At 40.1% G+C, this 19,289-nt stretch overlaps 1 protein-coding gene and 1 pseudogene across 42 annotated transcripts; one reads left to right on the forward strand and one right to left on the reverse strand.

Moving 5' to 3' along the window:
• The first annotated feature begins 3,285 nt into the window (after positions 1-3,285).
• Positions 3,286-19,041, forward strand: LOC148405179 (uncharacterized). 42 transcript variants are annotated; one of them, XM_088407268.1, is made up of 16 exons: positions 3,291-3,555; positions 3,742-3,931; positions 4,201-4,543; positions 4,662-4,832; positions 11,627-12,722; positions 12,849-13,047; positions 13,136-13,156; positions 13,256-14,469; positions 14,750-14,847; positions 14,998-15,074; positions 15,762-16,395; positions 16,501-16,565; positions 17,402-17,493; positions 18,010-18,585; positions 18,760-18,908; positions 18,989-19,041. In XM_088407268.1, exons 8-10 carry the CDS (start codon positions 14,102-14,104, stop codon positions 15,033-15,035), a joined length of 504 nt encoding a protein of 167 aa, XP_088263394.1. In that variant the 5' UTR covers positions 3,291-3,555; positions 3,742-3,931; positions 4,201-4,543; positions 4,662-4,832; positions 11,627-12,722; positions 12,849-13,047; positions 13,136-13,156; positions 13,256-14,101; the 3' UTR covers positions 15,036-15,074; positions 15,762-16,395; positions 16,501-16,565; positions 17,402-17,493; positions 18,010-18,585; positions 18,760-18,908; positions 18,989-19,041. The 42 variants fall into 42 exon arrangements, with proteins under 42 accessions (XP_088263385.1, XP_088263375.1, XP_088263382.1 ...); XM_088407264.1 differs by lacking the exon at positions 14,998-15,074 and adding an exon at positions 15,075-15,191; XM_088407259.1 differs by having other exon boundaries at positions 3,286-3,555; positions 12,849-13,027; positions 13,086-13,156; ... (2 more) ...; positions 18,253-18,295; positions 18,395-18,585.
• LOC148405180 (uncharacterized) lies at positions 5,571-8,231 on the reverse strand (annotated as a pseudogene).
• Positions 19,042-19,289: the final 248 nt, after the last annotated feature.

Genomic DNA, 19,289 nt, shown 5'->3' on the forward strand with positions numbered 1-19,289 from the left:
GATTTATTTAGGTATTAGGTCCAGCTTATGCTAAAATTTTGATAGCTGTAGGGAATCAACTGGGTGGAATTAGCATACTTGATACATAAGTGATTCCCCCTCTTCGCGGTTAATGGGGGCTGTATGTGTGTCTGAGTGAGACTCCCTACGGGTCCGCTTTGAGAGCGCTGCATAAGCAGCATAGTGAGCGGTCACTGAGAGATTGCGATAGCAATAGAGTTGGGAAATAAGACTTTGCAAACTTTATCTGTTAGACATGGCTTCTAAAATTGCAAGTGGCGGTAAAGGAAGAAGTAAGAGGATGATGACAATAGAAACCAAGAAGGAGATATTAAAAATACGAAGGAGGCGCATGCATAGTTAACCTTGCTCGTGAGTATGGACGGAACCGCTCGGCAATCTTCTAAGGGCAAGACTTTCCTCGCCGGGGGACGGACCTCGCTCGACAACAAAATGGAGAGGCTTCTTCTATTATGGATTAAAGAGAAGGAAATCGCCGGTGATATGTTTTAGTTTGAGAAAAGTTCTTGTTTAAGAAAATAAATAAATTCTGCGGGTTGGTTTCTGCTCACCTCCCTCTCCACTCGGCTCAAGTCATGTCGCCCCAGAGGAAAATGTCATTTATCCGTTGTATATCCATGTTATTTATATTAACTGTACAGTAGATTATCGTACTAATTTTAAATATGTGTGTAAATTCGTGATGGTTTTAACTATAATTTCATCACGCGTTGCCAGTCAATGTGTACGTATAATTGACCTCGCTTTGCTACATCAATGAAGTCTACTGCTCACGCATGACACGGTAACGCTGATATGCTATTGCTCTTACAATGTCACAGTCACTGTTTCAGTCACGGTGTCAGTCACGGAGATGCCGATATGCTATTAGTCGAACGCCTTCATCTAGCTTGATGGCACAGCTGGTCGGGACGGAAGGAAAGAGAGAAAATCAGTCAAAAACGGAAGGAAGGAATGTTGTTAAGACTTTGCAAACTCTATCTGTTAGACATGCTTCTAAAATTGCTAGTGGCGGTAAAGGAAGAAGTAAGAGGATGATGAGAATAGAAACGAAGCAGGAGATAATAAAAAAAATACGAAGGAGGCGCACGCATGGTTAACCTTCCTCGTGAGTATGGCCGTAACCGCTCGGCAATCTTCTAAGGGTAAGACTTTCCTTGCCGGGGGACGGACCTCGATCGAGAACAAAATTGAGAGGCTTCTTCTATTATGGATTAAAGAGAAGGAAATCGCCAGTGATATGTTTTAGTTTGAGAAAAGTTCCCGTTTAAGAAAATAAATAAATAAATTCTGCGGGTTGGTCTCTGCTCCCCTCCGCCTCCACCCAGCTCAAGTCACGTCGCCCCAAAGGTAAGTGTCATTTTTCCTTTGTATATGATATTTAATTTAACTGTACTGTAAATTACGTTACTCATTTTTAATATGTGTATAAAGTCGTGATGTTTTTACCTAAGGTTTTTGCACACGTTGCACGCATTCACTAATTAACATAGGTTTGGATTGCCCGTCATACGAGCAGTTCAAGTTACGAGCGTAGCCGCTGAACGGATTAAGTTCGTAACACAGGGGCCCACTGTATTTGTAACAGGTTTGACTTGCCAGGGGATCCTGGGTAACAATTAGCATCCCTGAAAACAAAGGTGATGGGGGGATAAGGACACAACTCGGGCCTTGCCTACACATAGGTGTTCTTGCAAACGGGCATTAAATGTTTCCGTTTTGTCCTATTTGCTATATGTGGCCGGGCTTTTTGTTTTTTGTTGTTGTTGTTTTTTTTAATCATAATCTAATGTTTCAAAACCTCCAGCCTAAATGGAGATTTGCCCTAGCTTCCGGTTTCGTGGACACGCGTGCTCAGCTTCAACGGGGATTTGCGTCATCGCGCTATTCTTTTTCCCACGGAAGACTTCTGATACTGGTGACCTCAGAGGGAAAGTTCTTTTGAACTGGACAGAATTTGTGACATTTCTGCCGCCTAATGACTTGGAAACCGCACTATGTGGTTTCATATAGGTGAGACTTTTTTTTTAAATAAACAAACGATGACGATACATGTAGACGACAGGGCGTGGTTGTTATTCCCTTATTTCCTCTCATTATCACGTAAGAAATCATCTCTTTTCCCAAATACATTGTCTTTACATCATTATCAGAAATAACTTTCGTCAGTTGCCATAATGTATGCTTTCAATCAACATTAATTAGACATTCACAATTTATTTGTGTCATACCACATATATTGTATCAATATTTGCTGACCAAAATTACTCCGTTTGGAGCTTTTGTTCTTTTGCCTCTTTTGCCTTGTCAATAAAGTAATGACTATCAGCTGTCACTCAAGCGCATTAACATGTCACACACACATATGTCATGGATGTCGAAACTGTCAAGCGACAGTGGACATGACGTCTCCATTTTTATTTTTCAATTATTTATTGCTGAAACAAAGCAGTGAATCATCCTGCTTCCTCATATGACTCGTTTTTATTTGCGTGCATTTTTGTGTTGCTTTTATGATGGCACGACCAAAAGAGAGCATGAAAACGATATGGAAACTGTTAGGAGCATAATGCAGTTGCATGTCAGGCGGGTGTGGTGACAAAAGAAATAACGATAAAACGATACTATGGAGGACCAAAAGTGCCAACATTCAATAAATAAATGTACCATTCAAACATTAAATGTAAGTGTCATTAAATAATTTAATGTGTCATTAATTAATTAAAAGTGACATTAATTAAATAAATGTTTAAATAATTAATTTAAACGTTTCATTGAATTGATAAAACATTTATTTCATTATGACACATTTAATTATTTAATGACACATTTATTTAATTAATGACACATTTAATTATTTAATGACACTTATATTTAATGATACGCTGTTGCTAGGTTTCATCCTTTGCTTATCTGTCAAGCTCGCTCGTCAAAGTTTAATGGGCGGGTCCTAACACCTGATTGGTTATCCGCTCTTCAAGCCAAAACAAATCAATTTCAGAGAAGATTGACTTAGAGGATGAATGTAGTCCAATACGTTGGATGGCACGATAACATTTACATTTATTTGAATGGTCAGGCCAAACGACTAAACCCATGGTTGTCTGTCTCAAGGAATATCAAGAAAAATCCTATTCATAATAATAATAATAATAATAATAATAATAATAATAATAACAACAACAACATTTGTTCAGCTGAGCGCTTGTTATACCGATTCTTTGCCGGGTTTATTTTCTACATCAATATCATCGTCATCTTACGCCCAGTAGGAGGCGGAAAATGCTCCTAGATTGGTAGTCATCCCTAATTATAATTAGTCGACGGCGAACAAGAAAAAGTTCAAGACCGAATACATCATGTGCACGTGCTTGTCCCATTGTTTTGAGAAGTGAAAAATGGCAAAACGTTGCACAGAGTTACATAGAGAGGCATCAAATTGAATCGAAGAAGCACTTCACAAAACTCAGCCTCCCATGGCGGCTCAGTTGCAGCAGCAGAGACCTGCTACTCCCTCAAGAACACCCGTCCAAGGTAAGCCAAATATCCATTATTATTTCACGTTTGAATTCGTTTTAAAAATATATATGTATTTGGTTGTTTCATTACGACTATCAATTAGGCGAGCATAACGCTCGGTAATTTTGCCGAATGCTGTTCGTTTGCTGGCAGAACCACACCAGTTTGAAAATAAAGGTGCGACATATTTCTCTGTTGCAGCCGAGGTAGCAAGACTTTTTGCGCCATATACTGTAATTCCGCTGGAGCGAATAGAGTTAAAAGGCCGAGAAGACCAGCATTTCAAATCGGCTAAACAAGTCTGACCACCAGGCAGATAAAGTTCCAGACATGACCTTGAAAGCTCACCTTCTTGCTGCCGGACTTGGGGAGCAAAAATTAACATTTTCAGGTCAGTAGTTACCATAGCGATACCAAATCCCCCCCACCCAAGAAAAAAAAATAAACAACAAACAACAATATTGCAAATGTATTCAGAATTTCATTCAAAGTCAATCACATGATAAATTAATATCTGACTCCAGCTTAATGTCCATAACATGAATAATGTTTTTTATGTGCTCAGTTGTGAGTGGGCATGAGTAAAGTATGGTTGTCACATCTGAACTGTTTGAAGTATTTCCAAAGCTCCAAAACTGAGGACGTTTTGAACTTTTAAAGATAGCGGGATTTACTCGCAGCAGAAACCTTGGATTGATTCCGTGTCCAAGCTCTGGATACACACTTGCCTACCTGAAAGAGCCATCAACGATGATCGGACAGGCTACAATTTACATACGTCCACTTCAGCAGGATCTACCATTTCAGCCTTACGTATATTTACAGAGACTCACGTTCAATAGTCAAAGCAATGTTTACTGTTCATTTATAATCATTATTTAAAACTATTTTGTTGTCGTTAGGAGCACTCACAACAGGCCTCTGGACCAGAAGTCCCCTGTCTCAGTTGTGAAAAGGCAGTTCCCTTTTCAGGAATGAAGGTATACAGACTGAGCTGCAATGGGTGGGTGCTTTTTACCATTCTGCAAGATTAGTATATATTATTTTTGTTCCGAAACAAATGTCTCAAGAGTGTCGAGCACACAATCAAGATAATAGGAAGATATTTTGTACATTTCAAGGACATCAACAGAGGAATCAAAAACACATCAAGAGGCAGGCCAAAGTGAAAATGACAGAGAGACAGCCTCAGTCAATGACTGTTCCAGAGAGGCCTGAAACATCAGCGGAGAGTGCAGTCATACCAGGAGTGACTAACACTGAGGCACTGAACCATACGGACACAGAAGAAGGTTTATATCATCACAATAGAATTCCTCTCCAGTTGTGTGTAAAAGAGTCTCATTGAAAAATAACATATGTAGACAAATCTATACTAGCACTATAACACAACTATAGTGTATGTTAAAAATATTGTTTTTCAGAATGTTACATTCAACAAATGGTTGGGTTAAATAAAAAAGCCAACTATAAGTCAAAAAAGGACTGACCCAGTATTTAGGCCAATTTGATATAATTTTCTGAGTTGTTTTGCACAAAAGTAATTTCGAGAACTTAGTCATTCAATGATACACAAGACAGCCTCAAATGGACTTTGGTAAATGGACTTTCACTTATATAGCGCTTTTCTACCTTAGGTACTCAAAGCGCTTTGCACTAACTAGTCATTTACCTACTGATGACGCAGCATCAGGAACAACCGGGGGTTCAGTGTCTTGCTCAAGGACACTTAGACATGGTCTTGATGGTCGGGGGATCGAACCCACGGCCTTTCGGCTGGGAGACGACCACTCTACCACTAAGCCATGCCGCCCCTAATCTGGGTTGTTTTAACCAAACCTGAAAATGTGATCAAATAAATATTGGAATTAGTCTTTTTTTTTCCCTTGCTCATAAGTTATTTTGAACCTATTGGTTTGAAAGCTAATTCCTTCCTTTTTTAACTTGGCATTTCATTAATTAATATGAATCATATATTTATGGATAACGAGTAGATATCTGTTTCATGTAACTTGCAAACTCACAACACGTCTCTCTGACATCTATTACTTTATTTTCATTTTTATTTATTTCTAGAATGGGAGCTTATTAAGGAACCAGCTCAAGCTACCAAGGTTTACATAGAGAGTTTGTGAAGGAAACATGCATTTGGGAAACCACTGAGAATGAAGATAGATGCAAGGGACTCTGATGAGGAGAGGGAACGAGAAATGTTTAAATGATAAAAGTTATTGAATGCACTGATCAGGAGGTTTAAGTGACACAAATTCTGTATCAGTGAAACTACACAAATACCATGCAGTTTTTGGCATCTGTTTTATTATGCATCCTTTAAACATTTTTGTATCACTCATCTGAGTGTGAAGAACACAGCATTGATGTTATCCATTCTGTGTACCAGTGACGAGAGTTCATGTATCTTCATTAAAGATACTTAAAGTTCAATTTCTGGAAGTACTGCAGCTGTCAAAAGGTAGCTTCAACCTGAAAGGACGAGGAATATGATCAATTTTGAATTTATAACCGGTGACATGAGGTATTTAGCAGTGATGGGAAAAGAAGGCTTTAAGATGCTTCATGACCCAGTTGTATTTTTTTTTTACTCCTTCTAATGGTACTCTGTTCAACATAGGCTTTGAAACTTCCTGTTTTGAACAGACAATGGAAGCTCCAGCCTTAGTTTTTGAACTACTTATTTTATTTTACTTCCACTAGGTACATCATGCTGACATTTTTAAACCTCTTTCTTTAAGCCAACAGTGGCCATTTAGACTTCTTAAAATGACATAACCTGGGGTGCTGCTTTCTGTGTGTGATAGGCCATTCTCAAAGGTTTTGTCCCCTCTCATAATGAATTCCATATCAAAAAGGTACAACTCTTTCTTTAACCTCAGTAGGATCTGCCATCGGGCCTTGCTCTCTGTAACGTCTCCAGAGTTGTTGTGGTGATTGGTTCCTTTCAGTTCTAAGGCCATGACAGTTCCAAGCATCTTGGAAAGAGTTCAGGCTTTGCTGAATTTGTGGAAGGAAGATCCGGTGCAGTCCAAAAAGATGAACTTCGTTGTCTGGATTCAGTGTTCCCTTTGCTTCAAGTGAAGTGAAGATCTGATAGAAGAGGTCCAGGGAATGCTGATAAACGTCTCTCCATATCCTTTCAATTCTGTGCTTAGGATAAAATTGGCAATGTATCAAATTATTTCTTAGTGACATTATAAAGAAATACACTCATCTGGTGATATTGTGATCCAAATGTGTATTTACCGCTGGTTATGGACACTTCTGCCTGTGATGTGTGAATTCCTGTCAGTATCCCTGCTCCTGATCATGAACTCTGCCACATCTGCATTCTCTCCCCCTTTATCAGATCTGACTCTTGAAGGCAGCCCATACTGATTAACAGCAGCTATGAAACTTTCTTTGTAAGACTGTACAAGCTCTGTTATTGCCAGCCACAGTCAAATAGACCACTAAACGACTGAATCCATCCACCCCGCCAAGGACAACAAATCTCCACCTGTCAGGCAGTTGTGAACAGACAAAAAAAAAGTTTATGGTAAAGCATATCGTATTCAATATTAACTAGAGAAAGATGTACAGATTACTGAATACGATCACTGACCTGATTAGTATATGGTTCCCATCTATATGCCATAAAGAATTTGGGCCTGGAACAGAATACTGTCGTCGTCTTGAAACATGCAACCTGAGCCGTCTCATTTGAATTCCCTCTGCATCGACTCTGCGTAAAGACTCTTGCAGCCTTGAGATTGACAGAAGGAAAATAAAATTGACCTCTGGGATTTCTTAAGGTATCCTTTTTTGAAGCAATGGTCAGGTTATAAGTAACAAATATACAGTCATGTGTGTAAAACAGTTTCAGTGCAGCAAAGCCAAAGCCTTCAAAATAAAAGTTATTCAACACACGACAGAAACAAATCAAGTTGCTAACTTAAATTTCAGCAGAGGTTAAAGCAGATAAAATCCCAGATGCATGAAATCAGCTAGGCTCCCTAATTGATTTCAAAGAAGCAATACTTTAAAACGAATTAAAACATTGCTCATATCGTTTTACTCACTTGGAACACGCACACCTCTTGCATTCAGATGGCCACGCATGAACTTGTAGCCGGAATTTGGATGTGGACTTCACTTACAATGCGGTCCAGTTCCTTGTCGTTCATCGTTGAAGAGAGATCTCTCTATCTACACAAAATACATTACCGATAATAAAGAAATATGGCACTAAACGTGGATGAGATCGCTGAATAAGTTGACAACTTGTGAATGTAGTACACTTACCTCAAACTGGCTTGCTTCATGAGTCTCCTGACTGTCCTCTTTGAGACTCCGAACGTCGCTGCAATTTGACTTGTTGATAATCCACAAAGTACGTAATTTTCCAGAACTGCAATTGGTATATCAAACGCCAAACGTCCCGATCCATTTGTGTGTCGTGCTCGGGGACCTGTGAACCTCTACTGTACTTCCTCTAAAATTGCAGTCACTCTTGGGTCAATGTCGGAAACGGAAAGTGCAGAAATAAGTCCAGCAACTTCAATAAATTCCTTCACTTTTCGTTGAATAAAATCGTTTTCTACAGGCCCTGCCTCCACATTTTCAGCAAGGTCTGAAATATCTCGACCTAACTGTCGTGAAAGATCACGAAGGTCCTCTGTCATCGCATCCGCCATGTTTCCAACCTCTTCAGGCCGAAGTAATGGATTGGACATGATTTGAGTTAACGGGCTTTGGGCCCGCCCACTAAATTGACGAGGGAGGTTGACAGATTGCCGAATGACAGATAGAGAAATAGCTGAAAACTGGCCGTGTTTCATACTTTGCTAAACTGTCAACCTCTTCCGTCAAATTTGATGGGTGGGCGGGTCCTAACATCTGATTGGTTACCCTTGCAAGACAAAGCAGGGTAACCAATCAGGTGTAGGACCCGCCCATTAAACTATGACGCGAGAGCTTGACAGATAAGTAAAGGATGAAACGTAGCAACAGCGTGTCATTAAATATAAGTGTCAATAAATAATTAAATGTGTCATTAATTAAATAAATGTGTCATTACATAATTAAATGTGTCATTAATTAAATAAATGTGTCATAAAATAATTAAATGTCATTAATGAAATAAATGTTTAATTATTTCAATGAAACGTTTAAATTATTTAAACATTTATTTAATTAATGACACTTTTAATTAATTAATGACACTTTTAATTATTTAATGACACTTATATTTAATGATTGAATGGTACATTTATTTATTGAATTTTGGCACTTTTGGTCCTCCATACGATACATCGTCCCACTTGGTGATTTTTTTTGACAAGAGAATTGTAGTTGCCGTACTCGGCCCAGTCATGGATGTCGACGCTGCTCACGCGATAGTTGAAATGACAGCTTATTTTTTCTTTCTTTTTTTTCTAAATTCTTTATTACTGATACAATGCAGTACATGGCAATAAATATTTCACGATCCTGTGGGCTACAAACCATCAGATTCAGTACAACACAACATTAAACAAATACTGTAGATTAAAAAAGCGAACTCCCTGTGTCAGTTTGTGGTAGAGGACTGTTTAGGAAGAGTGGGACATCACAGCTCTAATTTCGGACCCGCGCTCATAACATTTACGGCCCTATTGATTCACAAGTTCAAGTCTTAGTTCAATTTGCCCCTTACTACCGGCAACAAATCTAAATAATATATTGTTAAAAATTTTTTTTTGCATAGCAACACTCCAAAGACGTTTCCAAAATAAACTTCGTTTCCAAGTGTCAGCGAAAGTAACCCAAGGGCTGACCTCCGTGCACTTGCTCTTCCGGTTTAGCTCTTCCCGTGGGTACCGTGAAGTAAGTAAGTCGTCTAAACTGTTGCGATATTAATATTTGTAATTGTCATATTTAGTCATTATTACTTCAACTTTGTTCGCTAAGTTTTTTCGTCCTATAGTATGCCGACACGTGTGCTACGTGTGCTAATTTGATGACGCATTTGACTAGTTATGTTGCGGTAATATAATGTAGTAACCTGATTGCTTACTTAATGCAATACATCGACCGCCACCATCTTCTACTTTTATGAATAAAACGTTGTTTTCATTATCATTTATTTTAATCATTATTTCATTATTTTTCGTTACGCAATAATGAACAACAACACTAAGTTAGTGGTGTACTTAGTTGTCGTAAAAATAAATGTTGTAATTAACTTTACTTTCTCCAATTAGTGGTGTACTTAGTTGGTGTTAAAAAAAGTAGTCTCTATGTTCTTCCATCACTTTGTTTTCACTATTTTGAGTATTATTAATTACATTATAATTTGTTCATTACGTGTTTGTTCGCTAGTATACTAATGCTACGTGTGCTGTGAAATATATTCAAATTCAGCTATCACTAAATTCCCCTAGAATTTCCCCCACTATTGTTATTATTGTTATTATCGTTATTATTATTTTCACATGCTTGCTTATCTAACGTAATTTTGCTGCCATTATCGTTATCTACAATCTTCTATTTACAGATGTAATTGTATGGCTTTAATAAATATCAGCAAGACAAAATGTAGACGTTCTTTCTCATTCATTATTAATTACTTACACATCCTTAAGTAATTTGCTGTAAAAACGATTAAACCTAATTATAAAATATTTCGTTCGGTGGAATGTACAGCACATAACTAAATGAAAAAACAGTGCAAAATTAAATGACACAACCATAATTTTATAGAAGAAGTGACGGTTGAACAAAAATCGTCAATACCCTAACTTGTCATCGTTGTCATTGTGCCAATTCAATTGTCGTCTTAAACACGTGATATTAGATATGCATGTTTAATTTTGTGAAAGATATTTTTTAAAAAGTCTTGCTGCCTTGAACTCAATGTCTGAAGTATTTCTGACAACTGTGAGTAGAAACGGAGAACAGCACATATCTGTCAGGCTCATCTTAACTGTCTTGTTTGTCACCGGACTTCAAATGTAATAGCCATATATGAAGAAGACAAAAGAACGTTGGTCAAATCATTCTAATAAGGCTTTTTGGGATAATGGGGTTGAGTAGCTATTAGATTATAATTTTTTTAAATGTAATTCCGGTGTGTTTCTCAAAAATATATGCATATTTTAAAAATACTCTTCATAGCACTTTTTTGCATACATGCCACTTTCAAAATCGTTTTTTTTTAAAAATTTTTTTTTAAATGCGTCATGTAATCCCGGAGTACATATAACAGTTAGGCATCTCCTTTTTAGCAGTTGAACGCTTGACTTTGCGACAAATATTAGATATATTAGATATAAGTAGGTTCCAGTCAGTGTCTCGTTTTTTGCTCTTGAAGTCTTGTACATCATCCCCCCACACACACACACACACACATAAGCACACACACGTATTCACACATCCATCAGCATGCTGTTTTTGGCATTAGTAGGGGTATGCGAAACATGTTACAGTGTATACATTAACAGCTAAATAAAAGACAGTAAATAAAAAGTACATTTAATTATTTCTCTGTTGGCTAATTGTTAGATTTTTGGTAAGTGGACTTTTTGGCATTGGTATGGATAACCTGAATTTCATTATTGTTAATTTTATAAATTAGTAAAATATATTTTTTGAAACTATTGGAGAAAACCTTAAATAAACTAATGTGAAAATGAACATGTTTTATTCATACCAAAAAGGTTAAAAGATGTGTATTGCATAAACGTTAAGGTCTGCTTAGAAGCTAAAATTTGTCTTTAATGTTGACGGCGATGTGATTTGTGCAATTGCAAGTGCTCTCGCTAAAGTACCTGGATGTCTGTAGATAGCAGTATCCTCAAGTCGAGATATAAAATATGAGAAATAAAATACACAATTACAGTACATATGAAACTGTATATAACTAACACCAACAGATGATTTAGTGCGACTGTCTTGTGTGGATGAACGTTTTGCCAGAGACACTAACTACTTGTTCTTTGCTCAGTTTGTGACTGAAATCCACCAGGCCACATCAAGCATAAGAATACAGCTACGTAAAGGTAAACCTTTTACCAGAGACAGTCGGCAAATAAACAATGCTATGTTGCAGGACAAACGGGAAGTTGAAAAACTGATACACAGCAAAGACGCCGTCCGCTTCATGGTCCCGTTAAGGGGCACCCCGGCCTTTTGGGAGAAATGTCTCAAGGACCTTTTTGCCATGATTCGGCAGCTAGGCACACCCACGTTCTTCTGCACATTCTCCACTGTTGAAATGCGTTGGGAAGAAGTCATCACCGCCATCAAAGCGCAAAAAGGTGAACGGGTGATTTTCGCTCACCACGACTGGGCCACAAAGTGTGAAATTCTCCGCAGCAATACGATGACAACGATGCGCATGTTTGACAAACGTGTGGAAGCTCTGTTCTCCGGCGCAACCCATTGGAAAAGTGGTCGACTACTTTTACAGATTGGAGTCTCAGCACAGAGGAAGTCTGCACATCCATTGCATCATTTGGGTTGAAGGCGCCCCCATCTTTGAGGAGGCCTCAGATCAAGAAATCTGCGATTTTGTGTCGCGCTACATTTCCGCTGAGCTGCCCAACCTGGAAAAGGAACCCAAACTGCATCAAAAAGTCACAGAGGTTCAGATGCAAAATAAGTCTCATTCAAAGACGTGCATCAAAGCACCCGGCGCGCAGTGCCGTTTTGGTTTCCTCAAGCAGCCGTGCGAGAGAACCATGATCATGAGACGTGAAGAGTGTGATGGAGAAAATCCAGAGAAGTAGAAGTGGTCGGCGCCAAACCCCAAGCTTGTTGATTTGCAAAAGTTGCTGAACGAACTGGAAACGGCCTCTCTGACTTTGCCGCAGCTACTGGCTAAGTGCGAGCTCACCAGTGATGAGTACATGGAAGGTTTGTACTCAATTGCCGCAAAGACCTCTGTCGTGCTCAAGCGAGAGCCCAAAGACTGCTGGGTGAACAACTACAATCGACACCTGCTTCTTGCTTGGGATGCAAATATGGACATTCGGTACATTCTGAACGCTTATTCCTGCATTACCTACATCTGCAGCTACATCAGCAAAGCTGAACACGGCCTGAGCCAGTACCTGAAATCGGTGATTGTGAACTCCCGCAGCGAAAATGTCAACGAGAGCGATGAAATGAAACAAATCATGCAAGTTTACTCAAAGAAAAAAGAGGTGAGTGCACAAGAGTGCGTCGCACGCGAATGTGGCCTCCATATGAAGCAAGCGTCCTGCAGTGTGGTTTTTGTACAAACCAGTGACAATGCGCTGAAAATGAGTTATCCCCTCTCTTACCTTGAGGGCCAAACGCAGGAGTCCGTTGAAGTGTGGATGACCGGCTTGCCGGAAAAGTATAAGGGCAGACCTCAAACAGAGGAATTTGAAGCGAAGTGCTTGGCTGATTTTGCCTCAACCTGCGGAATCGTGTACGGCAAGCAAGCTAAAGGCGGAAATGTTTTCCCCCTGCTGAACGACATGGGGTATGTCCAAAAAAGAACAGGTAAACACGCCGTCATCAAATACTGTAAATTTTCACAGGAAAAAAATCCATTCTCAAGCTCTATCTGCCTCATCGTGCCGACTGCCAGTTGAAGTCCAGAACCAAAGAGGTAAGAGGTTTTTGAGTTTTGCACATGAGCGCTGCAGAGGTGTTGAAAGGTTCATGCAGTCCTACATACAAGTTGTTTCAAGACCATGCCTTTGTACAGTTGCCGGCTGCTGAGCATCCAGAGGCCGTTGTGCAAATTGTCGACCGGAAGAGAAAGAACGATGAGAAGCACAGCAAAGATGTTGACAACGCCATCTGAGAGGTGGAGGAAAGCGGAATAGTCTTCAACGAGTGGTGTCAGCTAGCGCCCGAAAGAGAACTGCAAAGACTCGAGTGCATCGAGGAAATCAATGCGAGGGATGATCCCGGTGACGCAGAGATGTTGACAACGCCATCCGAGAGGTGGATGAAAGCGGAATAGTCTTCAACGAGTGGTGTCAGCTAGCGCCTGAAAGCGAACTGCAAAGACTCGAGTGCATCGAGGAAATTAATGCGAGGGATGATCCTGGTGACGCGGAGGAAAACGTACCAGACTACAATGTCAGGTCCGAGGTAACGGAAATGTCCATCGCGACGGAAGCCGCCGCATCGATCCGGCTGTTTTGCGCGACATATATCGGACCCTTAACCGAACGCAAGCGTGTGCCTTCTACCTGGTCAGAGATTGGTGCATACGACGTGTGTGTGGCTTAAAACCACGGCAGTTCTTCTATTACATCAATGGTGGCGCCGGAATGGGGAAGTCACATTTAATCAAATGTATTCACGCAGAGGCTACAAAAATACTGCGCAGACTGGCTGAGGAAGCGGACATTTCCAAACAAACGGTCATTCTTGCAGCCTTCACTGGCACCGCGGCCTTCAACATTTCAGGTATGACTTTTTACACTGCCTACTGAAACTGCCAAGAAGCCTCAAACCCCCGTATCATGGCCTGGGCAACAAACTGGACGAAGTGAGAGCGGAGCTATCGCTCGCTGAAATTCTCATCATCGACGAGACTTCCATGGTGTCGAAAGACCTCTTTGCATATGTCGACGCCCGGTTGAAGCAAATCAAAGGAATCAATTTACCATTTGGTGGCATGTCCGTTATCGCTGTCGGGGATTTCTATCAGCTACCTCCTGTGAGACAGTCCAAACCTTTAGGTGTTTACGATCCCACCAGACTGGACAACTGGCGCGACAACTTTGAAATGATCACGCTGACCGAAATCATGAGGCAGAAGGATGACGTTCCGTTCGCCAAACTACTAAACCGACTTCGCGTCAAAAAGAAGTCCCATGAGCTGTCGGAAGTGGACAGAGCTTTGCTGGCTATGACTTACACCGCTGCCCGAAGGAAGTTCTTCATGTTTTTGCCACAAACAAACAGGTAAATGAGCATAACTCTCATATGCTGAATCTGCTTCATGAGGAAATTGTGACCATCGATGCCGACAACTACAAGAAAGACCAAAGGACTGGCACAATGGCGAGACAAGCCGCCCCTGTCCAAGGGGCAAAGAACAAGTTGGCAACGAAATGTGGCAGCGGTGTAGGTATTTGGGTGAAAGAACACATTCCGGCACACAAAACAATCTACATCCAGGGTGTCACTGATATTGAATTTGTTGTGGTCAAACTTGAAGCTCCCATCAATATGTTCATTGCAGCTGTGTACCGGCCTCCGGGACAGAGTCTGCGCTCTTTTTTGCCAAAGTTGGAAAGGTTGTTGTACGCTCTGGAAGTGATGGATCATCATCAGATCTTGGTATGTGGAGATTTCAATGAAGATGCACTCTCAGACTCATACAAGCCCATTATGGAACTGTTAGTCTCTAAGGGTTACACACAGCTCATAAATACAGGTACCACTGACAAGAACACACTGCTTGACCTCATTTTTGTCTCCCGACCTCAGTGTGCTGTTCATTCAGGTGTACTGCGAACATAATATAGCTATCACAACCCTGTCTTCTGTGTTTTACACACTGAAAGGTGAGTCCTATCCAAGTCGCAAATTACGAGTTGTCCCTGTTGTGTGAAGGAGCCCAAATGTTGAGATGTGATGGGATTAAATCAGGGGTGAAGATGATGTAGTGTGTGTGCGATAAGGTGAGTGGGAGGTGAGGAGGTGAGAGTCAAAATTCAGGAAAAAGTAAAAAAAAAAAAAATGGAGGAATGGAGGGGTCAAGTCGATGGGAGGGAGTGGTGGGATTATATGTTGACATTTGATAGGATGAAATCTGCTGCGAAGACGGTTTAACGTGTGTGTAAGGTGAGTGGAAGGTGAGGAGGAGAGACAATGTACAGAGAAAGTATAAAAATCTTTGGGGAGGGAGGGTCTAGTGGAATTATTTTTGTTCACAATTTTGACAATGTAATAATCGTCAGCGTGAAATGACAGCAGAAAACAGACCAAGTAAGTCTCTATAAAATATTTTTTTGTCAACTGTAAGTGTTGTCATTTTACTCTCCTCTACTTTAAACAGGTTAGTTGTTCTGAAGAGATGGTAGATTCATCTCATAATAGAGAGCATAGATATGTGTGTACATAATCTTAATGTGCTACCATTGTAGAAAATGAAATGGTTATACTTAAATGTTGGAAAGAGCCAAGCCCATCTCGCCTTTGCAGCATGCGAATTTCTACTCGACACTATTGTATTCCCCTTTTTCTCACAGGGTAGAAGAATGGGTGCCCAAATACATACATCAAGGAGCACTGACTTGTAAACCAAGGTGGCAGCCAAGCAGGACTTCTCTTCATTCCTGTCACGAATAACCCGCGGATCCCAAATGGGAATGGACCCCAACTAGGCACGAGAGGTGAAGTTACTGAGTTTATTAACAAAAGGAGCACGCAAGGCGTGAGAAAAACACAAAAACAGTCCGAAGGCAAAGTAGCAAACCAAAGTCACAAAGTACCAACACAAAGCGAGACGAGAACGTCTGGATCTAAAGTCCACGGGGAAGAAGGGCAGCAAGGAGGACGTGAGTCCACGGGGGATGACTGCAAACAAAGTAGCAACAGAAATCGTTCACAAGCCGTAAAACATAACACGCACAAAGTACAAACCAAGAAGACTCGAGAAGGTGGGACGTGAGGTCAAGAGCGCTGGGATTCACGGGACGGCAAGCGAGCTTGACGAGGGGATAACCCGGCAAAGGCTTGTTTGTAAGTGCCGGCCAGCTTATAAAGCCCTCTGACGAGATGCGCAACAGGTGTGAGTGTCCGATGGCCCCGCCCAATGCGGAGGAAGGAGACAGTCTGCAAATCAACACAAACTAAAAAGACAAGAAACGTGACAATTCCAGTGTAAGTTACTGTGAACTACTGTATGTCAGTTAAAACCAATTGTAGGTCTGCCTATCTTTTGGAGCAGTCGTCCTCACTACCATCTATTTTGATTATATTTTGTAGATCTGGATTAAACCAAGTCTGTTTTCTGCTCTCTTCAGACTGTCTTCTTTTATTCGTAGGAAAAGGTAAGTCGCTCATCATTCAACCTGTCTTCCTTTGTAAAGCCAGTAAAATAATTTTTGGCCCGTGTATTTTATCAGGATATTTGTTCAGAGGAAATAGACGTCAATACTAGAACAGAAGCCACTTGTGTGCGTTTTTCATGTCACTTTCTGATTGCACGTGCATATGACTGGACATTACGCATGACATATGAATTTAAACGGCATGCCATTGTAGAGATATAAATGGAAAGGATATTTACATATTGTTGGGTTTGAAGTGGGCTTGATACCCCACAAATGACCCGAGGAGAGGTGTAAATAACAACACAGGAGTCAGAGATTAAGTTTTACCACTGCAGTGGGGAGAGCTCGAAAAAGAGCGTGACCATGTCAGCCTCGTTGCAAAGTCTCTCTTCCCTCTCTCTCTCCGAGCTTTCGGACTGCAGTCTTTTTATTAAAAAACTGTTACTGAGGTGTGGGGGTCTCACAATTCAACCGTCACACAACATGAGCATTGTGCACCGTGGCAGAACTTGCAGATAACTTGCGATTCAGGCCTTGACCTTGACATTGTTTTTAACACACACACACATATGAGACAAAGAGGCGCTGTGGTGTCTGAAAAAGTAAGTTAGAATACATGAAGCAAAGCTGTTGTACTAATGAATCAGCCAGAAAAATAGCAATTAGAATACATAAAGCAAAGCTGTTGCACTATTAAATCAGTCAGTTTATCTTACACATATATTGTAAGACAAAGCCAAGTCTGTTTTACTTTTGTATATATATTTATTTATTATTTATATATGTTATATATTTGTACTCAATGGTTCTGAATTCCTTTTTTTTCCCCCCAGATTAAAATGATCGGTGCCCATAAATATACATCGTGGAGCACTGACTTGAAAACCAGGGTGGCAGACAAGCAAGGACTTCTCTTCATTCCAGTGTAAGTTGCCGTGAACTGTGTCAGTTAATGCTTTCAGTGCCATGGACAAGAATTCTACCCTTTAATAATAGTAATCACAATAATAACTAAATAATAAAGTTATAAGTATGTTCTTATGGAGAATACACTCATAATGAGAATACACTCTTGACTACTAATGCTTATCTAAAATAATTTCTGTAAGCTCTGTTGTGATAAAATGTGACCACTAGATAACAGTGTTTTTACATATAAAACATAACTATTGTCAACTGAACATGCATTCAAAGGAATGGTAGTCAATCTTTCATGTGATATATTCATATTTTCATTTTTTTTTTACATTTACATATTTACATAGACATAGTATCCAATATTCTGTTGGCCGTGAAAGATGATTGAAAATGCAAAATACACTGGCTCTCTCGAGGTTTCCTTTTCCGATAACGCTTGGCACTAAAAGAGTTAAAACAAACTATAGGTTCGCCTCTCTTTTGCAGTTTGTCCTCACCCCCTGAATGTGTTTCTTGTTTGCAGGCCTATGTGTTCCCCATGTTGCCTGTGGCTCCACACATTGCATTCATCCAAAGAAAAGATCACCACCGTGTGCAAGAGTTTGATGACACATCATCAGGCTTGTCCATTGGCAGTTTCCCTCTGGATTAAAACAAGTCTGTTTTTTCCTTCTTTAATTGGTTGGAAAAGCTAAGTAGCTCATCATCTTCTTTTGTAACGACAGTAACTTTTGTCCCATCTACTTCTAACGGGTTCTTTGTTCAGGAGAAAGAGCCAGCAATCAAGCAGGAGTTGTCCTCATTCTGGTGTAAATTGCTGTGATTTATTTCAGTTAAAACTAAAAATGTGCATATCTCTATCAGCTTTTGTTGTCACCTCCTCAGTGTATTTTGTTTCTTTTTTGGAGACCGATGTTTTCCACTTGTTGCCTGTGGCTCCACATGTTGCATTCATCCAAAGAACGAGTGGAAGATCACCACCGCGTCAAAGGCTTTGATGACACATCATCAGGCTTGTCCAGTGGCAGTTCCCCTCTGGATTAAAACACGTCTGTTTTGTGCTTTCTACAGACCATTTTCTTTCTATTGGTAGGAAAAGGTAAGTAGCTCATCATAAGTAATTTTTGTCCCATCTACAGTATTTCTAACAGGTCCTTTGTTCAGGAGAAAGGAGAGAGTTGCCGTAATTTATGTCAATTACAGCTAAAAAAATGTGGATATCTTTCTCAGCTTTTGTTTTCACCCCCTTAACGAATTTGTTTCGTTATTGTAGACTGATGCTGTCCACTTGTTTCCTGTGGCTCCACATTTCATTCATCCAAACAACAGCTGGACGTTTGCCACCAAGTAGAAGATTTTGATGAGCCATTGTACTGCTTGCTCAAGGACCTGTTGTCATCTGGAACATCTCCTCTCTTCAAGGTAAACTGCTAATCATTAAGCCTATCTTTTTTCCTAAAGCCATTAAATGTTGTAAAAATATTTCCTTTCTTTTTTAACAGGCTCTTTGTTCGGGTGCACAAGCAGTTTATAGCAGAATCACAGTAACAAATATGTGAGTGTATTCATGTCACTGGATACTTGATTGGGCATGAGTGTGATATACTAATTTACTGTATTGTAGAAAATGAAAGATGATGTCAGCATCATGGAAGTTTTGTCGTGTGTTCTCCTTTTTCCCCAAGAGACAAAAAAAAAAGTAAAAATCAAGAAGAAAAAGAAAACAAGTGCCAACAACATGAAGACCACGGACAACCAAGCACCACTTCTGCCGATTCATTTGTAAATCGCCAATAGGAGTAG

This window comes from Hippichthys cyanospilos, unplaced genomic scaffold (genome assembly GCF_059441005.1).
Source record: "Hippichthys cyanospilos isolate Australia breed blue-spotted pipefish unplaced genomic scaffold, RoL_Hcya_1.0 HiC_scaffold_35, whole genome shotgun sequence".
Taxonomy (NCBI): Eukaryota; Metazoa; Chordata; class Actinopteri; order Syngnathiformes; family Syngnathidae; genus Hippichthys; species Hippichthys cyanospilos.

Coding starts and splice junctions, on each gene's coding strand:
- LOC148405179 (XM_088407229.1), top strand. CDS start 12,426: ATGGAAGGTTTGTACTCAATTGCCGCAAAGACCTCTGTCGTGCTCAAG. Junction 12,723..12,848: donor TTTACTCAAAGAAAAAAGAG/GTGAGTGCACAA, acceptor TCTTACCTTGAG/GGCCAAACGCAGGAGTCCGT. Junction 13,028..13,085: donor CCCCTGCTGAACGACATGGG/GTATGTCCAAAA, acceptor AAATTTTCACAG/GAAAAAAATCCATTCTCAAG.